We start from the raw sequence: 26196 nt of genomic DNA on the forward strand, positions 1-26196 counted from the left end.
CTATGCTGCTGGGACCCCAGAGCTCACCTCAGGCTGTGGAGGGCAGAAAGCCCCCCACGCTGGGCCGGAGTCCCTGTCCAACTGGCTCACGGCCCTGGACGCCCCTGGACCACACCAAGCCTGTTTTCTCATCTGCAGAGTGGGAACAACAGAGGACCCTACCCCACCCCCCCACCCCGCCATACTGTGATCAAAGGAGCCAGGGGGCTCGGGGTCCTAGCAAGAGAGCCTGGTGGACCTGCGGCTGACCTTGGTGGTGCCCCTGGGGCCTGGGCAGGCCATGTCTCTGTCTGAGGCACACGTCCGTGGTCCAAGCTCCGGAGCTGAACAGCCCCAGCCTCCTTCAGCTTTGCTGGGCGTGGGGGTCAGGGTGTGGGGGGTGCAGCCCAAGCCTTCCCAGGGTGTGAGCCTGGAGGTGACACGCAGGGCACGCTCTCCTTGGGCTCTAGGGAGCAGGTGGACCCAGTCCGGCCCTCACCGCCCACCGCCAGCGGCCTCGGGACCCACTGCTCTGCAGAGCCGACTCGGTGAGGCTGCTCCCCCCACCTCTGCTGGGCTCAGATAGCAAGCTCACTGCATGACATGGTTGCCGCGCCCGCGGTGAGGCTGCCCGGCCATGGGCTGGCGCCACGGATGCAGACGCACGGGGCGGCTGACGTCAGGACTCATTTTCCCCATGACTGGCGACAGGCCCGGTGTGCTGAGCTGTGCATGTCAATGAGGCGGGGCTCCAGCCTCCCATGCCAGGCAATCCGTCTTCTATCCCCCCAACCTCCTGTGCTGGGGGCAGACCACCACCACAGCCCCCCGGGCAGTGGGCCCCCTCTCAGGCCAGAGCCATGAGCACAGAGGCCAAAGTCCCGCCCACACTTGCAACGTGGCCCCTTCTCACGCAGGCAGCCCCCAACCCCGTGCCCCCAGCCTGGCCTGCAGGAACCTCAGCCCTGCGTGCTGGGTAGGTGCACGCTGCTGGTTCTGAGGGCACCAAACCAAGGAGCATGTGACTGTGGAAGCGCTGGCCTCTCCCGGGGGGCCTGGGGTTTCGGGAGACCCCACTCCCATTACAGGCCCAGCCAGTCCTTGCCGCCAGCACTTATGTGGGGGGCTTGGAGCTGCCTTCCTGGCCGGCATCGAGGCTGCAGACCGGTCCATTGGGCAGGCGGCCGACCGGGGCTGGAATCGGGGAGGTGCCTTGACCACTCTGCTCCCCTGAGCACCTGCTCCCTTTCCTCTGCTGGTGACAGCGGCTCCTGGGCTGCCTGTCCCCTGGTACCCAGGGACTGCCCTGGGCCACACAGAGGGTCGGCAGCTCAGACACACACAGCGAGCCGGGCAGGGTGGCCAAGCAGCAAAATTTATTTCATGAGGAGCAGGGACGTCAGCTGGCAGCCCCCCAATATGGCTGGGTTTGAGTGGCACACGGGTGGGGGTACACACTGGGGAGGGGCCTGGAAGCGGGCCCAGACAGCACTGTCCCAGGTCTCGGCTCTGAGCAGCAGCACCGAGCACTGTCCTGGGGAAGGAGGAGGATGGAGCCCCTTCCCTGCAGAGTGGGCGGTCCCCGGGCAGCGCGGCCCCCGCTGGCTGCAGGTGCGCTCACGGGGTCCTGGGCTGAGGCTGGGCTGGGCGTGTGGGGGGCGGCTGCCCACTTCCACCGTGCAGCTGAGGTGACGGCCGCCGGGCACACGGCTGAGCTGCAGGCTAGGCCACGGTCTGGCGGCTGAAGAGGTCGAGGGTGAGGGCGCTGAGGAAGGCCGGGATGCTGTCCTGCCGCAGCAGGTGCAGCTCGATGAGCTCCTGCACCGTGTGCGAGAACGCCGTCTCCAGCAGCTGCATCTTGGCGCCCGAGGGTCCCGTGGCCTGCGAGGTGGGCAGGAGACAGGAGGACAGCGGTCAGTGTGGTGGTGGCCGGGGGTGCCCCGTCCCCTCCCCCAGGCCCCCCTGTGACAGGTTAGGGAGCAGCAGAGACCCTGTCCCGGGAGCGGTGGGCCAAGCTGCCCCTGGAGGGTCACTGCAGGCGGGGGCCAGACAGGCACGGCGCTGCCCTGTGCCCCGCAAGGCCAGGCGTCTTCCCTTCCCAGCGGGTGGGGGTCTCACCCACATTTCCGGTATCTAGGAGACAGCTCCTCCGGGTTGGCCTGGCCAGCCCTCCCCATCCTCAGACCCCAGCCTGCACGCCCCCCAACAGCACCGGAAGGCTCCGAGGCGCTCTGGGGGGGGGGTCCGACACACCCTTCCTGTTCCACAGATGAACAGCGGAGGGGCTGGAGCCGCCCCAGGGAGGCGTCTGCCATCCGGGTGGTACGTGGGGCTGTTTCTGGAGTTCACATCCCATTTCCTCCCCATCACACCACGCTGGCCATGGAAGAGGGGGTTCCCACTGGCAGCACTGCTGGGAACCTAACCCCACTCAGTAGGCCTTGCTGCAAATGCCCCTCTGGGCCTCAGTTTCCCTGTCTGTGCAGTGAGGGAGCAGGAGTCTGGAGTTCTGCTGACCTGTAGGAAGTGACTATGAGGTGTCGGGGGGTCGGACAGTTCCGGAGAACACAAGGGGGGGTGTGGTCCCAGCCTTAGGCACTGCGGAGGCCGTGGAGGAAGACGAGTCTATCCCATGGTGACTGAGACCAGCCTCCAAATGCCTCATCTCCAAGCACTGTGTGGGACCCAGGGCAGGGCCCCCAAAACCAGCTGGCCATCCCCTTATGTGCAAATGAGGAGTCCAAGGCCCCGAGAGCTGGGGCCCCCTGGGTTGCAGGGCAGGTCTGGGCAGAGCCGGGCCTGGGCCACAGGGCTGGCACTCCTGGCCAGGTGCTCCTGGGGAGGGGGTATAGGTCAGCCAGGGGTGCTGGGCTGGAGGTGTGGACAGAGGCCTGAGGGTGCCTGAGCACTTAGGCATGGGGCTCACAGTGCCTGGGAGACTCCCAGAAGCAGGGGGAGGCTGCCTGACCCTGGACTGCACCTTGTCCGCCCTGACATGGGCCTCACCTGCCAGCGAGCTCCAGCCAGGTGAGTAGGAACGCCTGGGGCCCATGCTAGCCCCCAGGAATGGCCCCCAGCGGCAGCAGGTGTGGGGGACCGTTCAGGGCTCTTGCCTTCCGGATGAGCTGGGGGCATGGGCCAGGGAAGATGGGGGTGCTTACCAGACAGAAGCCTGCGGCCCTTGCAACCCCATTCAGCGAGGTGGGCGGCACTGGTGGGGCGGCTTAAGGGGTGTCAGGATCTGAGTGGGGTGTACATGCAACCTGGTCAGCTCAGGGGTGGGCTGAGTCCCACTCCTGATGACAGAGGACCCCTCCTTCCTGGACAGCTCTCACCAGGAAAGGCTTCTCTCCAGGGACCCCAACCCGCCCGCTCCCTGCTGCTGCCGCAGGGGGCACCTGTTGTACCAAGACTGTCGACAATGAGCAGAGAACTGACAGCCACTGGCTGTGGCCCGTCTGGGGGGCTGGGATGTGGCCCACGTGGCTGGCACTGTCGCCCCGGGGCCCGGCAGGAGCTGGCACGCTGCTCCCGCCCATAGAACACTCGCTCTCACCCCATGCAGCTGATGGAGGGTCCACGTCCACAGCCTTTGCAACTCCTACAATCCGGGGACAACCCGACGAACGCTCCAATCACAACGTGGGCAAATGATCCGAAGGAGCGTGTCTCCAGAGAATACGTGCAGGTGTCCGATGAGCACGTGAAACCCCACGCAGTATCACCAGTGTGTAGGGAAGGGCAAGTCGAGGCCACGGGAGACGCCTGTTCACGGCCACGGCCCATGACACGCAGCAGCAAGTGCCGGCCAGGACACGGAGCGGCAGGCCCCTGTGCACGGCTGCTGGGAACGGAAGTGGCGCACCCACCGGGGAGAGCTTTGCGGCAGCTCTGCAGGGGTGCACAGCGGGGAGGAAGAGAGCCTCTGTCCACACAGACCCCTGCACACGGGTGCTCACATTTCTGAGAGCCCAGAGGTGGGAACACCGTCAGCGGAGGAGCAGGTAAACGAAACGTGGGGTGTCCCCCAGCGGGATGGGACTCGGTTACTGAAAGAACGAGGCTCTGACCCCGTTACACCGCAGATGTGCCCCAAACATGTGCTAAGCAGACACAGACCACCGTGCTCGCATGCGGTCACCGATCCGCGTGCACAGAACGGCAAGGACACGCGGTGGAAAGTGGGTCCGTGGCTGCCAGGGGCCGGGCTGGGGGCAGGACGCGGCATGGCTGCCGTGGGGGCGGTCCTCTGCGCTGTGATGAGAGTCCTAGGATTTGATCGCAGTGGAGGCTGCACAGCTCACAGCAACTACACGGACGCGAACGTCAGCGGCTGGACTGTGCGGCGTGGGAACGGCCGCCCACGGAGTGGGAGCACAAGCAGCCCCTCGGCCCAGGCAGCCCGGTTCACCCCTGCACACCGCGGGCCTCAGGCCTGGCCCAGCCACGCAGGCGTGGACCCCTGTGTTCCAGCCCCAGCCTGCCCACGAGGGGGAGGTGGGCTCCCTCCGAGACCCCAGGAGCTGGAGCCAGCTCTGCCCGGCCTCCAAAGGCTCACCCTATGGGCCCCCCGAGTGGCCTTTAGAGCTTGCGGTGCCGGCGTCTGCCGGGCTCCCCCGTCTGGTTTGCTGTGCAGACGCTCCCCTGCGGCCTCACCGGGGCGCCCACCCCTCCCTGAGCGGCCGACCCTGTTTCCTTGTCCGCTCCTACATTTAGCCTTGTCATAGTTCAACACAAACCATTTTTAAACAAAAGTAAGAGAAACCACTCTGACCTTTTACCAAGAAAATCCTTTCATTTCTGCCTTCTGCTCAATTCTGAATTTCTTCCCCTAAATGTCAGAGGGGCTGATTCTCTGCAGCTGTCGGGGGGAGAAACCGACGCCGGGCAGGGGGGCGGTAAGGGAGGCCACGGTGCTCTCCTGGCTCGGCAGCGAGTGACAACTGTCCCCTAAACCGGGGACCTTCACATTGCACTGTGGCCCTGGCCAGGACCCCCGCCCACCTGGGATGGAGGTGGTCTTCTGCCAGCTCGGACGTAAGAACGGTGCTCTCCGCGAGCCTCCCCAGATCCCCGTGGGCTGTGCGGCCCTGACCGAGCTTGGTTTACACGCATCACACGTCCCTCGCGGCTTCCAGCCCGAAGCCCTGTCTCGAGGAACAGCACGACTGAACACCAGCCAGCGCGAGGCCCATCTCGGATGCCTCAGTCCACACGCCTGGCATTCAGGAGGCACCGACGCTGTGCCGGGCCAAGTGTCGCTCCAGGACAAGGACACGGTGACACTGGCTGTGCCCACTGAGCCGTGGGTGGCCTGGAAGGAGGTGTGACGAGGGCCATGTTCTCATCTCTACCCAAATCAAGGCAAAGCCGAGGGTTTGCGACCTGCCAGCCGCCACCGGCCGCGCCTGCCCATTCCGTCGGAAGGGCCGAGTCCTCACTCAGAAGCCGTGTGGAGCCAGGTGGCTGGAATGTGCCCCTGAATGACGCGGTGCTGATCAATCCCTGCTAGGCTCCGTCGTGTTCAAATACCACCCGGTCCCCAGGTACCTTGTAAATCACTCTAATTAGGGGCTGTTCACTTAAAATTAGAGAGCAATTTTTTAAAAAGCAAATTGCCCAGTAAGACGTGTTGCTGTGGCTAGAAATATTCATGGGCTGATGGCTGCGTCTCTGCCTCCTCTGCCCCCAGCGTCTGGGAGTGACAGGCTGCAGTGCGGCTGGCAGGTGCCCTGTGGCGCGTGGGGCACTGCGCCATAACGTGGCCTGCGCTGCCCACCGCGGGACCTCGCCTCGGGGCCGCCTCCTCCCTCCGGACAGCAGGGCCGGGCCTACCTCGAAGGGCTCGGCCCAGACCTCGGCGAGCAGGTCTGTCTGCCTCGGTGTGTGTCCGTGGAGAAGGGCCAGCTCAGGGGCGCTGGAGGCATCGTGGGTGGGGGGCTCTGCCGCTGCGGGTTGGCGTGAAAGGACGTGTGCAGGGCTTACACGATGCCTGGCTCCAAAGGGGCTTGTTAAATGCAGTCTGGCTGCCCCTCAAGCTTGTGGCGTCCCAGCTGGCAGGTGCTCTGTGACGCTCCTGTCATGAGATGCCCTGAGTAGGGACCTGCCCCCCCCAAGCAGAGACAAGAGCTCCCCGTCAGTGGTCCCCTCCTGAGCCCCCCAACTGTAGGGGGTGGTGAGGCTTGCAGGAAGGGCGTAAGCATGAGGGGATGCCCGTCACGTGCAAGATCACCGTCTGCTGAGGGCACCGAAGACAGTCCCGTAAGTGAAGGAGGAGGAGGAATCCAGACGTTACCCCACGGCAAGGTGCGGGTTCTCGAATCCTGGTCTGGACAGACGAGATGTGCACAGTGCAACAAAATTATAAAACAGGGAGTGGAAATGCTACTGTCTCGGGACACGGGGAGCTGAGTCTCATTTCTGTGAGATGGGGGCATCACGCCTTGTCACAACAAGGTTTTACCGCCTCCCGGAGGGAAACACCAGACAACCCGGAGCATCTTGGGGTCTGAAAACGGAAGCACACATCACGGTGACTCAGGAACCCCAGCTCAGCGTGCATGAGACACGAGAGGTCATGTGGCACACTTTGTGACCTGTGGGTCGAGTGAGATGAAACGAGCCATCATGGCTTGCAGGGCACACCGGGCAGAGCTCCGGGGAACATGGAGCACCGGGTGCCCTGCTGGAGAGGAGGGGTGGCCTGCCAGGCGATGAGGCTCTACCTTGAGAGACCAGAGAAAGAAGCGAAGGGTCAAGAGCAAGGGGCATAAATGAAATTGAAAACAGGAGACAGAGTTACTGAAACTAGAGGCTGGTCCTTTGAAAAACAGCAAAAACATTAGTGGAAACAGGAAGAGAAAAGACAGAAGTGGCCAATATCAGAAATGAGATCTTGGAGCTGTTACAAGAATAATAAGAAAATGCTACGAAAAACCGTTTATGCCCACAAATGCGACAGCTGGGAACGGAGCAATCCCTTGAACACCAGGGAGCACCAAAGCTCAGCTGAGACGAGGTAGAAACCCCGAGCAGTCCTACAGCCACCGGAGAAATCGGGTTTGTAATTAAGAAGCACCTCCAAAAGAAATCTCCAGTCCCAGCTGGTTGCACTGGAGGATTTTATCGGATATTTAACTGAGAATTAACATACAGTCCCTTGCAGAAAACAGAGCAGAGGAAATACTTCCCTGTGCAGAAGCATTTTCACCCGATACCCACACGCACAGCAGAGAAAGGTCAGGACAGGCCGCTCCCGTGAACTGAGGTCACAAACCCTCCACAGACCTCAGCCAGTTTAACCTGGCAACGTACACCAGATTACCACACCCAGACCAAGGGCTAGTCGTTTGTGCGTGACGCTGGCGCGACACTTGAAAACCAGTCAGGGTAAGCCGCCGTGACAGCAGGCGGCGAGCGGGCCCCAGGAAAGCCTCGGACAGAAGCCACGTCCACTCCCAATGAAAACCCTCAGCAGCCTGGAAGGGACACCAGCAGCCGCCTCGGGGAGCAGACAGCACGGTCCTGGTTCTGGGGGCGGCACAGCCACGTCAGTGACACCACAGAGCTCCTTGAAGGACAGCCACGCAACCACACAAGGGCTCGGGCCGTCCCAAGGAGGGAGGAGGCTGGCCTCTGCCCCAGATGGTTCTGGGGCAGCTAGATGTTTCTAGTTACATAGACAAGGAAGAATTTCGACTTAAACCTCACACCTCATGCAAAATATAACTGAAAATCTATCATGGACTTAAACATAACACATTTAAAAAAAAACACACTTAAAAACACAGAGAAGAAACATTTCAGGATCTGAGACCAGGCCAAGGATTCTCGGACTTGTGGCCCTAAAGCACAATCCATAAAATAGAACAGAGACGGACACACCGGACGGACCTCGTGAACACTGCCACCGTTTTCTCCCGAGAGACCCAAGAGCAGGAGGGGACAGGCCCGCCTGGGAGGAGGTGTCGCGAGTTGCACGAGTGGCCCAGGGCTGGCATTCCCGTGTCCTGGCTCCTCCTGCAAGGTCAGGCGCACCGAGGGGCCACCATGTGGGGTTGAGCCGGGCTCCCCTCCTGCACAGCCCCGGGCACGGCTGCAACAGCCTATTTATCTCTGTGACTCCCTGATACCGGCTCCACTTTATTCCCAGGACGTGAGGGCAGCGAGGCAGCCACAGTCAGGACAGGATGGCGGGTGAGGCACGGACAGCAGCCCCATGCGGCCCTGCGGCCTCACCTCGCCCACACGTGCTCAGATGCCCAGAGGCCGGCTCTCCGCTCCCTCACCGGCTCCCCCACCGGTTCCAGGTGGAAGCTCGTGGCTGCAAGGCCCGGGGGAGGCAGGCTGATTGGTGGCTGTCTTCAGTGGCATGAAGACTCATGTTCAGCTCTGTGGGCAGCAGGTATCTAATTGGACACAGCTCCAGGCGGCCCTGCTTGCTCTGAAGCCTGGCCGCTCCCATCTCGGCCTTGTCCTCGGCGCTGCCCTGGGGCCTTCGTGTAGGAGTGAGGGCACGGGAACATGGGGACGGCTGTGTGGTGCCCCCTTCAGTGGGCACAGGGGAGGGGCTATGCGGGGACAAGGTGGGGCGGTCACCATGGGCCAGCGGTCACCGAGAGTGCCTTGTGCTCCTGCCCGCACCCCTCCCTGCCACCACTCCCGTGCACCCTGCGCCTTCGGGGGTAAACAGCATCCCCACACCCTGACGCTGCCTGCCCAGCGGCTCTCCGCTGACCCTTCCACCTGGGCAGCCTCCTCTGGGTGCCAGCCCAGTGGCACGGAGGTCCAACATCTGGGCCCTCCAGTGGGTTAGACCTAGCTTCTGACCTTGGCCTCACACCAGGAAGCTTTCCAACCCTGGGCACTCTGGCAAACCTCGGGTCCCGCGTGCACGCCAGGCGTGGCTAAGGAGACACAGAGGTCAGGTGTGCGAGGGCTCCTGGCTCGAGGGGACACACACAGTGGAGACCCGCTGCAGCCCAGTCCACAGGCGATGGGGGCGGCCGCGCGGGGGACGGGTCTTCCACCACGAGACGGTGCCCCCCCCAGCCGCCGGGACCAGGCCCGTGCACCTGGGCTGCACTCACACACCTGCTCTCAGAGCCGCTGGAGGAGGGTCTCGGCACTGATCAGGCGGTGAGAGTATCAAAGCGCTCCCTGCTTCAGAGAGAGTCTGCGTTTCTCAAGCTGAGAATCTGACACATCCCCAGAGCTGTCATGTGCTCACAGGTATCGGGGGAGAGCGGCTTCGCCACGTCCGTCAGGAAATCACCTTGAACTTCCGTGCTGGAGAAAGCCCCGTGAGCTTGCACTGCAGGGGTCCACGCTCACCCTTGTCCACACTCACACCCAGAGAAAGGGCACGTAAACAATGAAACGTAACCGTGGTTAGCTCAGAGAGCAGAGACGAAATGTGGCCCCTTAGGGCTTTCTGCACTTCCCAGATTTTTCTGTGACTGCACATTTTATCGGTAATCAGAAAAAGCCCTATTTAAATTATATCTACAGGAGCTGAGGAGTTCTGAGAACACGTGAATAGGCACACACACTGTCCTTGCCACAGACACGTGCACATGTGGGCCTCGCTGGCAGGCTGGGGCCCAAGGACGCCCTGTGCCTGGGACTGTCGCCACCTGCTGGTCTGCAGGGCTAGTGTGGGCTCGGCCCTGGAGGGGCACCTGGCTGGCTCCCTCCCAGAAGCACCCCTCCTGTGGGCGCGCGGAGGTCAGCTGCTCCCTGCCCCGAGGCGCCCTGGGCCACAGGGCCACACCCAGCGTGGCTGCGGGTCGTAGCGTAAGTCGCCGTGCTGCCTGGTCAACCTGTGCTCTGTGTGGGGAGACGGCATTCCTCCTCCGTGCTGGCTACTAGGACGGTTTTCTCAGCTGACACGCAGCTGCTCCTACTGTCTAGAAGACCCTGTCCCAGCCCCCGACCCCAACTGCGCCAGCCCCTCCAGGCCACCAGCCACCCTGGGGGCTTGGTCTCCCTCAGTGTCCACTGTCACTGTCCCTCACCCTTGAGGCCAGGCTGGCTGTGGAAGCTCTTCCCGCCGCTGCCGCCGCCCACGGGCGCCCCAGAACGCCCTGCACACCCCCGGCTCTGGTGCACGGCTCGTCCTGACCCACTGGTGTCCCTCAGGGACGGCGGGTGGGTGGGCGGGGTGAGGCCGTTCTTCTCGGGGCCGCCTACGTGGGCAGGCCCGGGCAGACGCTGCCGCGCGAGCCAACAGGCAGAGGGACACGGTGGCAAGTGGGTCAGGACGAGCTGGACAGAATGCTGAGGAGGCTGTCCCGGCATGAAGTTCCAGAGAACGCGCTGGCAAAGAGCATGTCCAGCACGGGGGGAAATCACTCGCCCAATTATCCCTGCTTAATTGTGCTGAGAAAACGCCTCAATGCTGCATGTCCTAATTATACCGGCGTTGCTGGAATTACCGTCCCGGCGAGGGGCGACCTCTCCCAGGCGTGATTTGCGGGGAGGGCGAGGCCAGGCGCCCCCACAGTTGCAGAGCCATCTCAAGCCCACAGTTATTATTATTACTCTATTTATACAGCGCCGCGTCTCTCCTGCGGTGCTCCAGTTTGCGCAGCTGTTCCCGCAGCCTCACGAGGGAGGGGCAGGAGGGCGCACGCAGGCGTGAGGACCCAGGGTCCCTCCCAGCAGGCCTCGCCCATCACAGGGCATGGGCGCAGGGCCAGGCTCCCTCCGGCTTCCCACTCCTGGCCCAGGCCTCCTTCCCAGTCCTGCTCACAGACAGGACCCCCGGCGGGGTGGGAATGTGTGGGGAGTCCCGGGACACAGACACGGTCACGGGAGGAAAGTGGGAAGAACTGCAGGGGCTGGGGGCCAAGTGCAAGGAGCCACGGGAGGGCTCTGAAGGCCCGGCGTTCTGGAAGAGCCTGGGCCGGCTGGACCTCATCCGTCAGATGGGCTGGACCACGCGTCCTCCGAGGGCCCCCAAGTGCAACGACCCAGACCACACAAGAACGTGTAGGAAGCCCCTTATCTCCCCTATCCAGACAAGCTGGGCCGTGCAGAGTGACTGTGTGTGGAGCTCACGGGGCAACCGAGTTGTCTGAAGAGTGACTGACCGGCTGCAGGAACGGCAGTGACCGAGCCAGAGACTGGGGCCCCAGTCGTGGCCGTCCCTCCCACTGGCTGTGTGACCGTGGCACCTCACCTCACCTCTCTGAGCTGACTTCCCGCAGTGTAACAGGGTACGTGGTGTCTGTGCTCCCACCTTGGACATTAACTCACTCATGTCGCGTCAGACTGACGAAGCAAGCTGCCACGTCACAAGCTGTCCACGTCACGGGGAACTGAAGGGGGGCCTCTGGCCCGTGGCCCGTGAGGAACTGAGCATTGCCCATACCCGTGTGAGTGCACTTGGGAGCCAGTCCCTCCCCAGGAGACTTGAGGTGGCTGCAGCGCTGACCTTTGAGACCGTGGACCTTCGAGAGCCACCTGCCACCATGCTTGCTCCGTGACAGATGGCTGACACAGGAGGACAGAAAAGAAATCCTTGAAAAAGAACGGCCCCAAACACCTGAACGTGATCCGAGAAGTCTGCCGAGCCCCAAGCACAGAAGGGAAGTGAAGGAAATGAGCCCAAAGTGTATCATGATCCTCAAAACGGATAAATCCACATCTTAAAAACAGAGGAAAGCAGACACATGACCACAGAGGCGTGAGGACGGGGGCACCACGGAGGCGTGGCGCCGGGGGAGCAACTCCTGACAAGTACAGAAAGAACAACAAAACCGAAACCAGTGAACCCGGAATTCCACCCAAGTGCCGTTCAGCATGTGAGAAGGGTCTCAGGACGACGGAGCTGGACATACGGGCTCACACGGAGCGCAGGGAGAGGGCCTCGTCCCGTCAGCGGATGACACGTGACAACAGCTGGTCCCTTGAGTCTCTTCGCAGGACGACCGGGCGCTCACACAACAATCGTCAGTGTGTCGTGAGGCTCATCGTATGTGCGCCAAGTGTGCTTCAAGGGGCGGGCTCGGCAGGACGACACGAGCCGGGTCGGCGGGGTGCATGCAGACAGGGTGGGTGCAAGGGGGTGCTCACTCCCCACGTCACGTGAAGGCTCAGAGAAGACGCACACGGCAAATCTGGCAGCAGCCCTCAAAGCAACACAAGGAATTACAGATAAAAAGTCAAAGAACGAGACACAAGACTTTGTACAAAATGTTCAACAATCCAGAGGAACAGTGAGCTGACGGGCTCGAACCTGGTCAGAGCAGGAATCGGCGTAGACGCGAATGGTCGAAAGACCCCAGCAGAAAGGCAGGGGCTGCAGACTGGACACAGACGCAAGGCTCGGCCACACGTGGCTCTAGGAAACATGACGCGAACACGAGGACATGAGTAACTTTGAAGTACAAGGATGAAGAAGATGTGCCACACGCCCCGTCGCCAGGACCTGGAGTCCTGTGTGGACGTCAGACAGGGTGGACTTCAGAGCAAGGAGTGACACGAGGGATGAAGGTCATTCGAAATGATAAGGGACTAATTTACACACGGAGTAAGAAGTGACAGAAACAGGAAAAGGAACAGACAAATCCAGGTTTACAGTCAGAGATGTCAACACCTGTCACTCTTTAATTGATAGAAAAAACAGAAAATCGGCAAGATTCTGATAGATGGGAGATAAGAGATTTGACAATATTATCAGAGACCTTGACGTAACTGACATTTATAGCACAGAATACACATGATTTTCAACTACGTTTACCCAGATAGAAAACATCTTGGACCTTAAACAAATTTCAGTGACTTTAAAAGGATTCCTGTCATGCAAAGTGTGTTCTCTGACCACAGTGAAGTTAAGCCAGAAACTAGTAACAGAAAGTATGTGGAAGTTTTCACAGTTTTTGGGAACTTAATAACCTACTTCTGAGAAACCTCTGGGTCAAAGAAGAAACCAAAAGGGAAACCGCTAAGTAATGTGAACTGAATGAAGATAAGAACAAAACATCAGAATTTGTGGAATGACTCAAGCGGATCCTGGGGGAGAATTTAGCATTAGAAGTCTACCTGAGACAAGACAGCGCTCGAATCAATGACTTCAGCCTCCACCTTAAGAAAGCAAAATAAAAAAGGGCAAATTAGACCCAACATGAGAAGACAGAAACCAATGAAATAGAAAGAAAAACAATAGAAAAAAGTCCAACCCCAGGCGGCCTGAGAAGATTCACGAAGCGGTACACGCAGGTGATGCTAACTAGGGATAAAAGGGAGAGGACACTTGACGGTGTCGCGGAACAGAGGAGTGACGACACTGGGTCCCATGGATGTCGGAGAGACAACAGGGGACATACGAGTGACTGCGTGCTGGTAAGTCTGACGACTTAGCTGACGTGGACCAATTCTCTGCAAGACACAAACCACCCAGGCTCGCCACAAAGGCGACGCATTGCCTCAACGGTCCTGCGTCCGCGACGGAAAACCTTCTCTCGAAGAACTCTCCAAGGCTGGGTGGCGTCCCCGGTGAACCCCACGGAACAGTCAAGGAAGAAATAACAATTCGACATCAACTCTAAGAAAACGGATGAGCACGGGCCAAAATCAGGCAGTGACTTCACAAGGGAAAAACCAACTACAGACCAGTAATCCTCAGGAATACGGGTGCAAAACTCCTAACAAAACAGCAGGCGATGTGGGTCCAGTAACAGAGGACGACACACTGTGACCGAGCGGGGTCCATCCCAGAAAGGCGAGGCTGGCTTCCCGTGAGAAAAGCGATCACAGGAATTCCACGTATTAACAGAGGGAAGAAGAAAAGCCAAGGGGCGCCTGGGTAGCGCAGTCGTTAAAGCGTCTGCCTTTAGCTCAGGGCGTGATCCTGGCATTCCGGGATCGAGTCCCACATCAGGCTCCTCGGCTGGTAGCCTGCTTCTTCCTCTCCTGCTCCCCCTGCTTGTGTTCCCTCTCTCGCTGGCTGTCTCTCTGTCCCATAAATAAATAAAATCTTAAAAAAAAAATTTTTTTAAATAAAAAAAGAAAAGCCAAACGAAGATCCCAAACGGATGCAGAAAAGGCAGGGATCAAACCCGCCATGCATTCCTCAAACAATTCTCAGCAAAGCAGGCCCGGAAGGGAGCCTCCCCAGCCTGACAGAGGGCGCCTGGGGGCCTCCCACAGCTCACACCACACTCGATGGCCCGAGACTGACGCCTGCCCTGTGACTGCAAAGGACGCTCGCGCTCAGCGTCGCTCTGGGGGCTCTAGCCAGGGAGTAAGGTGAGACAGAGAGACAAGAGCACCCAGTGTGGACAGGCAGACGTGCAACGGCGTTTACTCACGGACAACATCATGGTCTGGGTACAAAATCCAATCAGATACATTAAAAAGCTACCAGAACTAACACATGAGGTTAGCAAGGTTGCAAAATAAAAGATGGATACACAAACGCGAACTGCTTTGACATACCAGTGACAACCCTTTTACAATAGCGTCAAAATATGAAATACTCGGGGATAACTGTAACAAAACTAAAAGATAGCGCGGAGAGCAGCCGCTCTCGACCCCGTGTTGTTATGACGCTCAGCTAAACCCTAACCAAAACCCTAGCAGCTGGTACACGGTGACCAGAGGACCTAACACCAACACGGAAAGGCAGAGAACCGAGAACACCCCGACCAAGTCTGAAGAACAAAGCTGGAGGGGACACCGCTTGATGTCAAGGGAGTAGCGAAGGGAGTGTGGTCCTGGCACACAGATGCCTGCCCGCCCCTCCCAGCAGGACGATTGTGTGCCCACCCCGTGAGCCTGCCCCTCCGCCGGCACTTCTGGGTTCCTCGGCACACCTGCGACCTTTGGGAGAAACCGCTACGGGGTCTTCGCGCCGGGTGGCACAGCATCTGCTTCCACCAGCAGCGGGGGCGCCGTAAGCTACCGTAGCCCAGCAGCTGAGGGCTCTGGGCCGCTGAGGGGCCTCGACGCTTGGTCTTCTGCCATCGACAGAGCAACCTGCGTGGGAGCGGGGAATTCTCCCCTGCTGGGCCCGAGCTGCCCCTCTCTGCCACCACCGCCGGACACGGACTCCAGGACCCACAGCAGCCAGGGGCACAAAGAGGGGGAGCCGTGGGCCCGACAGTGCAGAGAGGACGGTCCGGGGGACACTGAGGCCAGATGAGGGGAGCCACCTGGCTGAGGGAGCCTGGAGCGTCTGCAGGATTGTGGACGTTAACACTGGCCCGAGCTGTGGCCTCTCACCTCCACCGGCTGGGCCGGGCTGTTGCTGTAAGCCCACACTTCACATGCAGCCGGCGAGCACGACTGGCGGCCCGGGATGGGCCCCCGGCGCGGTCACAGTGCTGTGCACCAGGCACATTTTGCTAGCTCTGGGTCAAAACTATCCCTGTGACTGCTGGGGACTTCCAGAAAGTTCCCTCTCCACAGTCACGTGGACACTCACCCGGCTGGCGTGTGGCAGACCCAGGCCCTGACAGGCGGAAGCTGCAGGTGGCAGGGGTGCACAGCCTGGTAGCCGTGGGAACAGGAACCCACTATTTGTGCCACGTAGCCTGAGCAACCCTGTGGTCCTTGCGCACCCTGCCCGGCCCTTGCCCTCCTGCAGCCGCAAGCGATGGAGATTAAAGGAGTCTCCATCCTGATGACCGGAGTCTATTCTTCTCCCGAGCTTCCGGGTCAACGGCTCTGACAGCGGCCTGATCTCTGTCTGGGTTGGGAGAAGCAAATACGGCGGCTCAGGCCAGGGCAGGGCTCGCACTGCCCCTGGCCCCTGGTCCCCAGACCCCCAGTGAGGCGCTCCCCCGCCGAGGGGGTCCAGAGCAGGGAGGCTGGCAGGAGGTCCGGAGAAGCTGGGTGACCCGAAGCTGGGGCACATCCCATCAGGGTGTGACTTGGGCCTCCCTCCCCCTGGAATGAGGGACCGCTCCTTGTATGCGGGGTTCCACCAGGAGGACACCCCATCTCTCGGGCCTGTGTCTGTCCTGAGTCGAGGTTCTCCGTTTCTGCTGGGGACCACAGGTGCTCTTGGCTGAGGCCTCGCGGAGCCGGGCCCCACAGCGCCCCAGGTCCCCAGCCTTCACACGCCTGCCACCGTCCCTCTGCCGACCAGCCCGCTCACCCTTTGGCGTTGGTATCATCTGCAAATTGCCTTATTTTTCATCTTTGGCAAGGCTGAAAATCTGATCATGAAAGGAGATTTTCTTTTTTCTTTTTTAATTAGTACTTGGTAATATCACCAAGCTGTGAGTTTATGGCTTTGTAGATCTTGTGTTTTTGACACTAATTACTCACAAAGGCTTTTTAAGCTGCATTTCAACTCTGCAACTACCATGCTGGTAATTAAGCAAGAGAGGAAGAGGCAACGGATTCCACACGTCACACTTGGCCCTTCTGACCTGCGCTCCGGCTTCCGCGTGGCCGCAGTGCCCATGGCCACGGGGAAACTGGCCCTTCCCGAGGCGATCTGTCTCCAGGCATCCGGCCCCCTGCAAGGCGCTTGGGTGTCGCTCTGCACTTGGGGGCCACGTTTCCAACTCCCGGCAGTGGGAAAGGACCCAGAAGCATGTGAGTCCTGGGGTGGTCCACAGCCGATGGTCTCCCGGAGCCTCCGGGGAGGGCCTGGCTCTGCCGGGGACGCACTGCCCTCCTCCTCAGTCTTCCTTTCCCATGGCCCTTCAGCCACTCGCTCTTCACACACCTCTGAGCACCTACCATGTGCCCCCCCTTCCCTCCTGCCAAGGGGAGGTGAACTGTTGGGGCACTGGGGGGCTGTGTGCACCTCCGCCCTGCTGTGGCTCGGTGGGAAAGCCAACCTGGGACCCTCAGCCGAGGTGAGGCCCCCAGCAAGCCTGCCAGCAGGTCTGTGGCGGGGGCTCAAAACGACAAGGAGCCAGGGCATACTGTCCTCCTGCTGCAAGAGCGTCTGCTAAGCCCCCTGGGACCTCCCGGCAGGCAGGGCGCCTGGGAGAGCAGGAGCCGGTCACCCTGTGCCAGGGCCCTCTGTGACGGGCGGACACCCCTCTCTCCGTAGAGCCCACAGTAGAGCCCACAGCTTCTGTGACGGTGATCAAGCAGCTGGACGGAGCTCCATCTCGTTCCCGGTGGGGCGGGGCTGCACCTGGGAAGGGCTCCCGGGCGGCTCGAGGAGCGGACAGACTTTACCGGCCTGCCCGGCCGACTGCGCTGGGCCTTCCTTAAATACAATTGGTTAGTCACACTTCACTGTTCTTTATTGCAATCCTATTTTAAGATGCAATTAAAACATCTCATTGCCAGAGTGCATGGCTCCTACTGAGTTTTCCCCTCATATGAAGGAGTCAAAAACAAAGACGGGGTGGTGATTCAGGCACCATTCTCGTCCCCAAAGTGGCAGGTCTGGGCAGGACTGGTCCCCAAGGAGACCCTGCCCCACTGGTGCGCCGTGCAGCCTGGAGGCCGCCTCCCCCGGACTAGGCTGGGGCTGCGTCTCAGGGACGTGAGCACCTCCCTCCACTCGGCCTGTTAATGCCGCTACCATCCTGATGCCACCGCTGGGGGGCGGGGGGGCACTCCAGAAGTCTGGTTCTGCAAACACACGTACTCGATGGGAAAGAGGCTCGGAGACATCGGTGGGCCGAAGCCACCACGGAACATTCGGGCAAATCAGCACAATTTCACCACGGTCGAAAAGGCAACTGAAGAAAGAGCTAGCGATCTGGATGCACCTGGGCTGGCGTCCCTGTGCCTGGTCCATGCTGGTCCCACCCAGGTCACAGCCCATCACGGGACTGCGTGCAGCCCACTGCGGGCCGGGCTGTCACAGATTCTGGGGGACAGGGGTCGTGTGCGCTTCTCCAAGACCCTCCATGACCTGCGGCAGGACCCCGTGACAGGGCAGGCCTGAGCCTGAGATCGGACATTGGGAGGAATGCTGCAGGAGGCAGGTGGGCGCCCAACAGGCAGACCCGGGAAGAGCCTGCCATGGCCGCGTGGGGGGCAGGTGGGGCCACGGTGGGGAACACAGAGCCCGTGCAGCGGTGGGGGCCACAGTGGCAGATGGGAGCTGAGCCTGGGGCAGCCACATGTGGGACCTTCTTGTTACGTTGGGGGCTGCGATCTGGCAGGGGGCAGACCAGGGGCTGAGGTGACACGGGAGCCCAGGGCTGCCCTCAGGATGACCTGACGTGACTGAGCTTCTGCTGGGCACTGTGCAGAGGGTCCCCGTGTCTGACTCCATCTTCCTTTCGGGGTTTTAGGGGGGGCATGCACCAGAGGTGAGGGGCTCTGAGCTCAGCTAGAACTGCCTGGCTCCCTGGGCTGCGGCGTCCGCCACGGTCATGGTCACCTCCATCGGGAGTGCGGCAGGACAAGGGAGGGACCGTGGGGACGCTCAGGCACCCCACAGGGCTACAGGCCGCTGCCCCCATGATGGGGGCCACGCAGGTGGGCTGCAGGGGCTGACTGCAACGGGGCTGGAGAGGGCTGGACAGGGATCCCCTGCTTCCACGCAGGGCAGCGCACCAGCCAGGGGTTGGGAGGCCCACTACCTACTCCCAGCCCGTTGGAGGCAGGGACGCGCACTCCACATTGCCACTCGATCCAGCACAGCTGTGCCCAGAATACTGACGCAGGGGAGGCTGTAGCTCTGACCTTGGCCAGGTAGGCAGCCCTCCCGGCTCCTTCACCGCCCGCGGCTGAGAAGTCAGCAACCCAGAAACATGTTTGGAACCCAACCCACTGGCCGGTCTTGCTCTCTGGTTCACAGAACGGAGCACGTTGACCAGCACGCCAGCCTTGGTCTCTGGCTCGCCTCGTGCTTGAGTTCCTGGGTGTGTGCCAGCCAGGAAGTGAGCCTGGGGGGTCGAACGCCCCGGGCCAGGTGCACAAAAGTCCTGCGGGCCACCCATCCTGGCTCTCTCCACGGGGCCTGGGGAGACGGCGGCTGGTGCTGGGTGATGGCCCCTGACCACAGAGCCAGCAGGCGGGGGCCTCTCCCCGCAGCCGAGCTCTCGGGGTCTTATTCTAAGGCGTCACCACCCAGAAGTGTCGGCGGAGCTAAACGGCAACTGTGCCACGGGAGGGGGGACAGCGGGTCTCCAGGCCCTCTACTGCTCCTTCCCACAGGGGCTCCATCCGCCCTCCGGGGAGCACAGCCAGGGCGAGAGGCGGTTTGCCGTCACCGGGCAGTGTCTCACCACCAGGCTGGAGACCACCAAGGGAGCGCTACGACCCAAGGACACCAGTCAGACAAGAGTCTTTTGGACCCAAGGTGTCCCTAAACTGAGGAGTGATATGGGACCAACAGAGCGTCCAGTCCACAAAGAGGACGCAGGACGGTGAGTGGCTGCCAAGATGGTGGGGTCATTGGAACCAAGGTCTCTCCCCTCCCCGCCTCGGACAAAGAGCCAGCTGACAGTGAAGGGTTGCGGGCTCCCTCGCCACACGTCCGGCCCTCGGGAAGGAGATGCTGTGTGTGCACCTGCATTATTCAACACCTGAGCAGGCCTGGCCCTCACTCTGTGGCCAAGGCACGGCACGCACACTGCTTCCCTGCCCCCAGACAATAAAACCCAAAGGGAGGAAGTCCTTCATTCTTTGCAAAAAATGCTCGGACTGATGCAATCTGCATGTGCAAAATGTGTGACGTGCATTTTCCAGCTCATCAGCACCTTAGCCTGCGCGAAGCTGCTATTTGCTTTCAGACCCGTTTCACGGGGCTTGAGTTATATTATGGGATTTTCTTCATCCTGCAATGGGAGATTTCATGTCCTGCTGATAACTCTGCATTTTCATTGACCACATTCATTGGAAAAAGAAATTTCAAAACATATTCTGCCGCCATTTGCTCCTCGGCCCCAAGAACGGAGTTCAAGTAATCTGTTCGCATCCGGCAGGTATCTTCCTGTGATTTAATTTCGGAAATGATTTTCTGAAGGACTTGAACGTTCCTGCCTGTCCTGGGAAGGGGAATCACTCCTCCCCGTGGGTGTCTGAAGAGCACATAGCTGTCCCCATTGGCGTCTGTCCTCTTCCACTGAGCAAGCACATTTCTCTCCGGACACGCTCAAATGTGCTGGGGTGGCCGAAGGCAGGGTGTCCACGGGCAGCAAACCAGGGGTCGGGGATGGGGCGCAGCTCAGGCAGGCCCAGGGGGCCCAGTGCCACAGCCGACAAAGGGTGGTACGGGCGTCCAGGTCGCTGTCCTGCAGCAGCAGCCCTGGGCACAGAGCCGTCAGCCGGGACGCCCCCCCCCCCCCGCCCCCCAGGCAGGAAGGAGCAGCTCTACAGTCACTTCCCAGGTCGAGACCTTGTCCCACGGGGTTTGATCCGGAGTGTCGTTTACACACGTGTGCAATGTTTTAAAATTAGGGGATCCAACATAAAAATTGGGAGATTCTAGCTACTTTGAACCCTAGAAACCCAGCCCGCCCCACGTTCCTCAGCGGCCGAGGCCGGCTACCGTTCGCGGCTGTGCTTTCACGGAGGCTTCTCTTACAGGCAGGCCGCCAGGGTTGGGAGAGGAGGGGGAGGTACTGCAGGTGTTCATGCCTGAGACTCTGGCCTGCCCTTGACTCAGGCTCGGAGCTCCGGGGACAGGAGGAGAGCGTGGAGGCCAGGCCCACCCTGGGATGCGGTCAGGTCAGGGAAGGAGGAAGATTTCACTTAGTTCGGGTCCAGCAAGGACGAGGCCAGGGCCTGCGATGACCCCATGTCCCCACGCAGGAGCTCGAGCGGCCTCCAGGGCATCAGCCCCCACGGCACCAGCCTAGGCCCCCACGGCACAGCCACTGCTCATGCTTCATCGGTAATACAAAATAACGCTCTTTCCAATCGGTCACTCTGGAAAACATGAAGATAACAGCCCATCATCCATCACCCTCTCCCTGGGAACGACACCCAGGAGTGGTGATGTCGCGCTCCTCTGCTCTCCTTTTAAGTATGCACGTGCTGAGCACATGTGCGTGCTGCCTATGTGTGAGAAGCGTGTCCGCACACACACCTGTATCACAGTGGCGTCCCCGCCGGGCGATGCAGCGCTGGGTGTGGCTGACGAAGGGCTATCGTGCAGAGGTCCCTGCTATCGGCGGCAGGCCCGCGCACGGGAGGGGAGGCAGCCGCACTCCTCTATTGTGCTACGGGGACGTCTGCGCCTTCTCCTGATTCTCGCCCTGCAGTTGCACCTGTGGTCGCCTGGAGAGCCCCACGGGAGGTCGGGGAGGCTCAGGGCTGCCGGGTGGGGGGGGGGCTGGGACCTCCCAGGGTCCACACCCCTCTTCGCCCCTTGCGGCTGCACCGACAGAGCCGATGGCCACCAGGGGCAGGGCTGTGAAGGCCTTGCTGGGTTTGCACAACCCCGACAAGACCGCCAATCTGGGCCTGACGGCATGCAGGTATAAACTCGGAGAGAGAGCACAGGTGTGGGGGGGTCCTGCCTCCTGCCTGGGAAGCGCCCCAAGTGGTCCCGATGGGGAAAGGGAGACGGGCCCTGATTTGGGGCGATGTGGCTTTGGGGCCTGGGTGGTGTGAGCAGCAGGGGCCCGTGCCACGCTGGCCACTGGGGTCACTCTCTGTGGACGCAGAATGTGAGAGCGTGGTGTATGCAAACAAGGGCTCGTGTGGGGCCGGGCCTTCAAGACAAGCAACAACCCTCCAAGCAGAAACAGCCATGCTTTGATTTGGAAAACACCGGTTCATTTTCCAGCGGAGTGTGTGACCTTGAGGGGAACAGCCTGGCAGGGCGCCGGTGTTCCCAGACCCCCACCTGCCTTCACCTGAATGCTCCCCACATGGTGGCCGGGCTGGGGCCTCCCTCCCAGGGAGCGCCGCGCCCAGACGAGAGCCCTCAGCGGGCTCCGCACCCACTCCTCGGATTTCCAAGCTACTGTCCCTGCTGCTGGGTGTCAGGGGCCGCCAGGGCCGGGCCAGGCCTGGCCTCAGGCCACTCAGAGGAGTGGCTCTTGTAGCCCATGCCCTGACCAAAAGGTGGAGGGACACGACCTTCCGCTCCCGGGTAACGGTGAGCGCAGGCTCGTCTGAGACAGATGCGCTGTGCACGGCGGTCTCATGCTGTCCCCCTCTGCCAGGGCGGCACCAGGGCAGGGCCACCCATCGTAAGCATCCTGGTCAACACCGGGCACCTGGCTCTGGGAATCTACGGGCCCAGGACCGGGACAGGCCCCTGGCAGCTCCAGGAAACCGTCCCTGAATCCCAGGCTTCTCAGGCCGGCCGTGCAGGGGTGGTGCCCACCTTGCAGGTATCAGATGCCCAGCACATGGGAGCACTTGCTCAGTGCCACCGCCACCACCATGGCCACCACTGCCAGCACCATGGCCGCCACCGCCGCCACCGCGGCCTCTGCCACCACGGCTGCCGCCACGCCAAATAACCCAGGCGAGGGGAAGGTATTCAATGTGCTCCAGGATATCGCTAATTTGAAAGTTTGAAGGAAAGGGATGACTTCCTGGCAAGTCACAAACTAGCAAACGCAACGAGAGCAGAGAGCAGAGCCAGGGCTTGAAGCTGGGTCGGACCTGCATGAAGAAAGGCGCCCGGATGCCGCCCGCACGCAGACATCCCTAGTGCTCCCAGCCCATCCGCAGCCCAGGAAACAGAGGAAACCCACCCATCTGACGAGGCCTGAGTGCCTCCTGGCAACGGAGAGGCACAGGGCTGTTTGGGGGTGCTGCAGGGGGTCAGGGAGGGCCCCAAGGTGCCTAAGTGGAGGGCGGGGCTGGCAGATGGGCTCCGGAATACCTCTGGGCTGAGGGCGGGCACCCCAGTCCTGCAGTGAGACTTCGTGTCCACTGTGACCATATCCACTGGCCTGGGAGGGCCCAAGGGGCCAACTGAGACCCCCCGAGGGGCCACAGCCCCAGGTGCCCCCTGCTTGGAACCTCCAGTGGGGGAGGGGCTGAGGGCCACAGCCTGGGCCCCAGGGCCCTCGGGGGCAGATGTGGGGGCAGCTCGGTGGGACGCCCCAGCCCGGCCGGGAGCCGACATTTGAGAGCGGTCCGGGTGACACTATGTGATTTAAAAGTTAATTAAACTGAGTGGTACAAAGTCTAACAGCCCCAGGTGTTTATTTCCAAAGAGCATTTGGAAGGAAAAAGGGAAATCTAATAAAAAGCTTTGTGAGATATTGCATTAGGAAGTAATCACGTCCCTAAATCACCCGCGTCTGCAGAGGGCCTCCAGATGACTGGGCTCCGTCCCCACCCCCGCCGTCCCCCGCGTGACCCTTCTCCCCCGGGCCCAGGCGGCCAGGCCCTGAGCCAGGGGGTAGCGGCCACTAGGCCTGCCCCAGCAGTGCCCTCCAGAGGTGGCCGTGCGTGTGAGCTCGCTCACGGAGCACGCATTCATCCGTTCACGCATTCATTTGCTCACTCTGGTTCACCCACTTGCTCGCCTGTTCACGCATTCATTCATTCACCCACTCGCTCATCCGTTCAGGCAGGCATTCATTCACTCACTGGTTCACTCGCTCACTCGTTCATCTGTGCACGCATTTACTCGCTCACTCGCTCACCGGTTCACTCGCTCACTCACTGGTTCACCCACTTGCTCGCCTATTCACGCATTCATTCATTCACCCACTCGCTCATCCGTTCAGGCAGGCATTCATTCACTCACTGGTTCGCTCGCTCACTCGTTCATCTGTGCACGCATCTGTTCACACACTCGCTCGCTCGCGCATCCGCGCCCTGAGTACTGACCAGACCACAGTGGGAGGCGGAGGGGAGCACGCGGGCGCTACAGTGACGGCCCAGGGCAGGATCTATCAACCACGCATGAGGAGGCCCAGCCCCTGGGGAAGCAGCATTTGGGCTGAGAGACCCCAAGGATGTGCAGGGTCAGAGGAGCAAATAGGGGGGGGATTCGAGGCTCATGGGTGCCCTAAAATACAAGGGACCTCACATGCTGTCTGGTCCAGACAGCCACCTCCTGCTGACAGTGCTGACCCTGCGTGGGCAATGCCCTGACGCGGAGCTCACCACCTCACAGGGCCACTGTCGTGTGTCACCGGGTGGAAACTTGCTTCCCTGGACGTCCAGTCTGCCCACAGACGGTACAGAAACAGTGGGAAGACTGGACTTCCTGCAGCCGAGCATGGGGCTAAGCGGGGGTGCCCTTGGGGGCGCTGGGCAGCTGTGGGAAACCCCAGGATTCTACAGAAGGAGAGCAAGATGCAAAATATGGCTGGAATTCATCCTGTTCTGGGCACCAGGGCGGCTCCCTCGGGACCTGGTCAGAGCACACGGGAGGTCCCTCCCTGGCCCACAGAACCACCCTCCTTCCAAGCTGGACACAGGAGGGGTCCCTCCCCTGCAGTCCTGGGTACCCAGCATTGCCCAGGAAGCTGTCAGGGGAATGAACACCTTCCCTCCCTGTGCTGTGCTGAGACTCGGTCCTCAGTTAACTGCCAGCCTCACCCACTCCCTCCACGTCGCTCACCAGTGTGCCACCCGCAGCATCTGTGCCCAGCCGACCTCCACGTCCTCTGAGCTCCCTTGTGTCAGGCGCTGAACCCCCTGGGCCAGGAGGGGCCGGGACTGCCTAGGATGAGAGTGCCACCCACCACCCTGCCCATCATGTCGTCTGCTGGTACGGAGGCCCCGTCATCTGGCACTCTCCCCAGCTCTCCATCGCAGCTCTGCACCTGGGCAAGGTGGCTCCGGCCCCAGGCCCCTAAACTTCTCTCAACAGACACCAAACATACTCCTGCCGGGCAGGATGGAGGAAATCCTTCAGGTTTAGCTGTACAACGTGATCTGGAAATTCTCCAGTGCTGGGCAGCCCCAGACCATGACGGCCAGAGGGGGAATCTTGCAGCCCCGACCACGGGAGGGGGCCAACCCTGCCTCTGCCTCTGCCTGGAGCCCAGCCCCTGCCAGGCACTCCCTTCCCTGCAGAGTTTGGTGCCCAGAACGGGTGCAGGATGAGGAAGCCTCACTCCCAGGAGACAGTCAGCACCCCCCAGGGAGGAAACTACCTCTGATAAGAGCATCATCCACTCACCCACCCTCAGACACCCACCCACCCATCTGTGACGGCCGGGAACATGGAAGCGGAGGGAGGGACAAGGCCACCCCCTCTAGGGCCTCGGCTGGGCCAGCTGAGGGTGGCCTTCTCTCCCTGGGGGCGTCTCACTACATCATGCTTGGGACCTGAGATCTTGGAAGAACCCGGTCTTGGGAGGGATGGGGCCACACCCCCTGCAGGGCAGAAGTATGGTATCCCCGATTCCGAGGACCCCTTCTATCCATCGGTCCCTGTAGCAGTGGCCAGCATCACTCCCTGGGGTCACTCATCCAGAAGCTGTCTTCTTTCCCAGACCACGAATCGAAGGTACAAAGGTTAATTTACACATTACTCAGCTGAGCGCTCCAGCCCCTCCTGACACTCCGTCTTGAAGGGGCAGCCCAGGCTGGGCAGGTCCTGCACCCTGAGTGTCCTGGCCATGCTTTGGGAAGAAGCCGAGCCCATGCTGTTCCCCGCTGCCCCCTGACCAGCGGGCAGAGGTCTGTCCTGCACAGACATGGGTGCCCCTGGGCATATCTGTGTGCTTCTGGCTGCCACCCTAAGTCTATGCCTCACGGTGGACAGGGCCTGGACCCACAGCTGGAGCTGCTGGCCTAGGAGCCCCCAGAGAAAGAAAGAGGAGACAGAAGTCCCAGTTGGCCCACAGAGGGTGAGGGAAGCCCCGAGAGAGATGCACTGGTGGCCTTGCCCTGGGGCCAGGCTAGGTGTGTCCTGTCCCAGAACACTGGGTGGGCGGGGGGGAGCCGGGCCAGGTGTGTCCTATCCCAGGACACTGGGGGCCTGGCTGGACGTGCCGCCCAGCACCCCCCACGGGCTCTCAGACATGCAGCCGCACCTCCCCTGCAGTCAGTCCAGAAACGTAGCTGGTGTGGGACCTGCAGTCTCGGGTTCGGAGGCAGGTTCGGGGTGAGGCTCCCAGCCCGCCCACACAGACCCACAGAGGCAGCACGTCCTCCCGTTCGGCACCTGCCCGGGCCTGGGGGGCTGGCTGCCCGGCACACGTTAATTACGACAGGGTAAACAACCGTGTTTTGAAAAATGCATGTTTCCATGTGATTGCTTTTTTTAATTGGTTGGTTTAACATTTGAAATTTGATTTAATTTCAACTTGATTTTCCTCACCATGGGGTCAGGCTCAGAGCTGGGGAAGTCATTACCGGAGCGCCTGTCATTAGCGGCGGGGATCCTGGAGCACGCGCACCCGACCCCCA

General features: G+C 61.1%; 1 protein-coding gene across 4 annotated transcripts in view; it reads right to left on the reverse strand.

Annotated features, from left to right (window-relative positions):
- Positions 1 to 1338: 1338 nt before the first annotated feature.
- MAD1L1 (mitotic arrest deficient 1 like 1) overlaps positions 1339 to 26196 on the reverse strand; it is a 337452-nt gene continuing 312594 nt past the window's right edge. For all 4 annotated transcript variants that reach the window (XM_045813334.2, XM_045813335.2, XM_045813337.2 and 1 more), the window contains one exon: positions 1339 to 1860. In XM_045813334.2, the coding sequence (XP_045669290.2) occupies positions 1702 to 1860 (159 nt within the window). In that variant the 3' untranslated portion in view covers positions 1339 to 1701. The remainder of the gene's footprint in view (positions 1861 to 26196) is intronic.

Source organism: Ursus americanus, chromosome 2 (genome assembly GCF_024610735.1).
Source record: "Ursus americanus isolate L20-20 chromosome 2, mUrsAme1.1.p, whole genome shotgun sequence".
Classification (NCBI taxonomy): Eukaryota; Metazoa; Chordata; class Mammalia; order Carnivora; family Ursidae; genus Ursus; species Ursus americanus.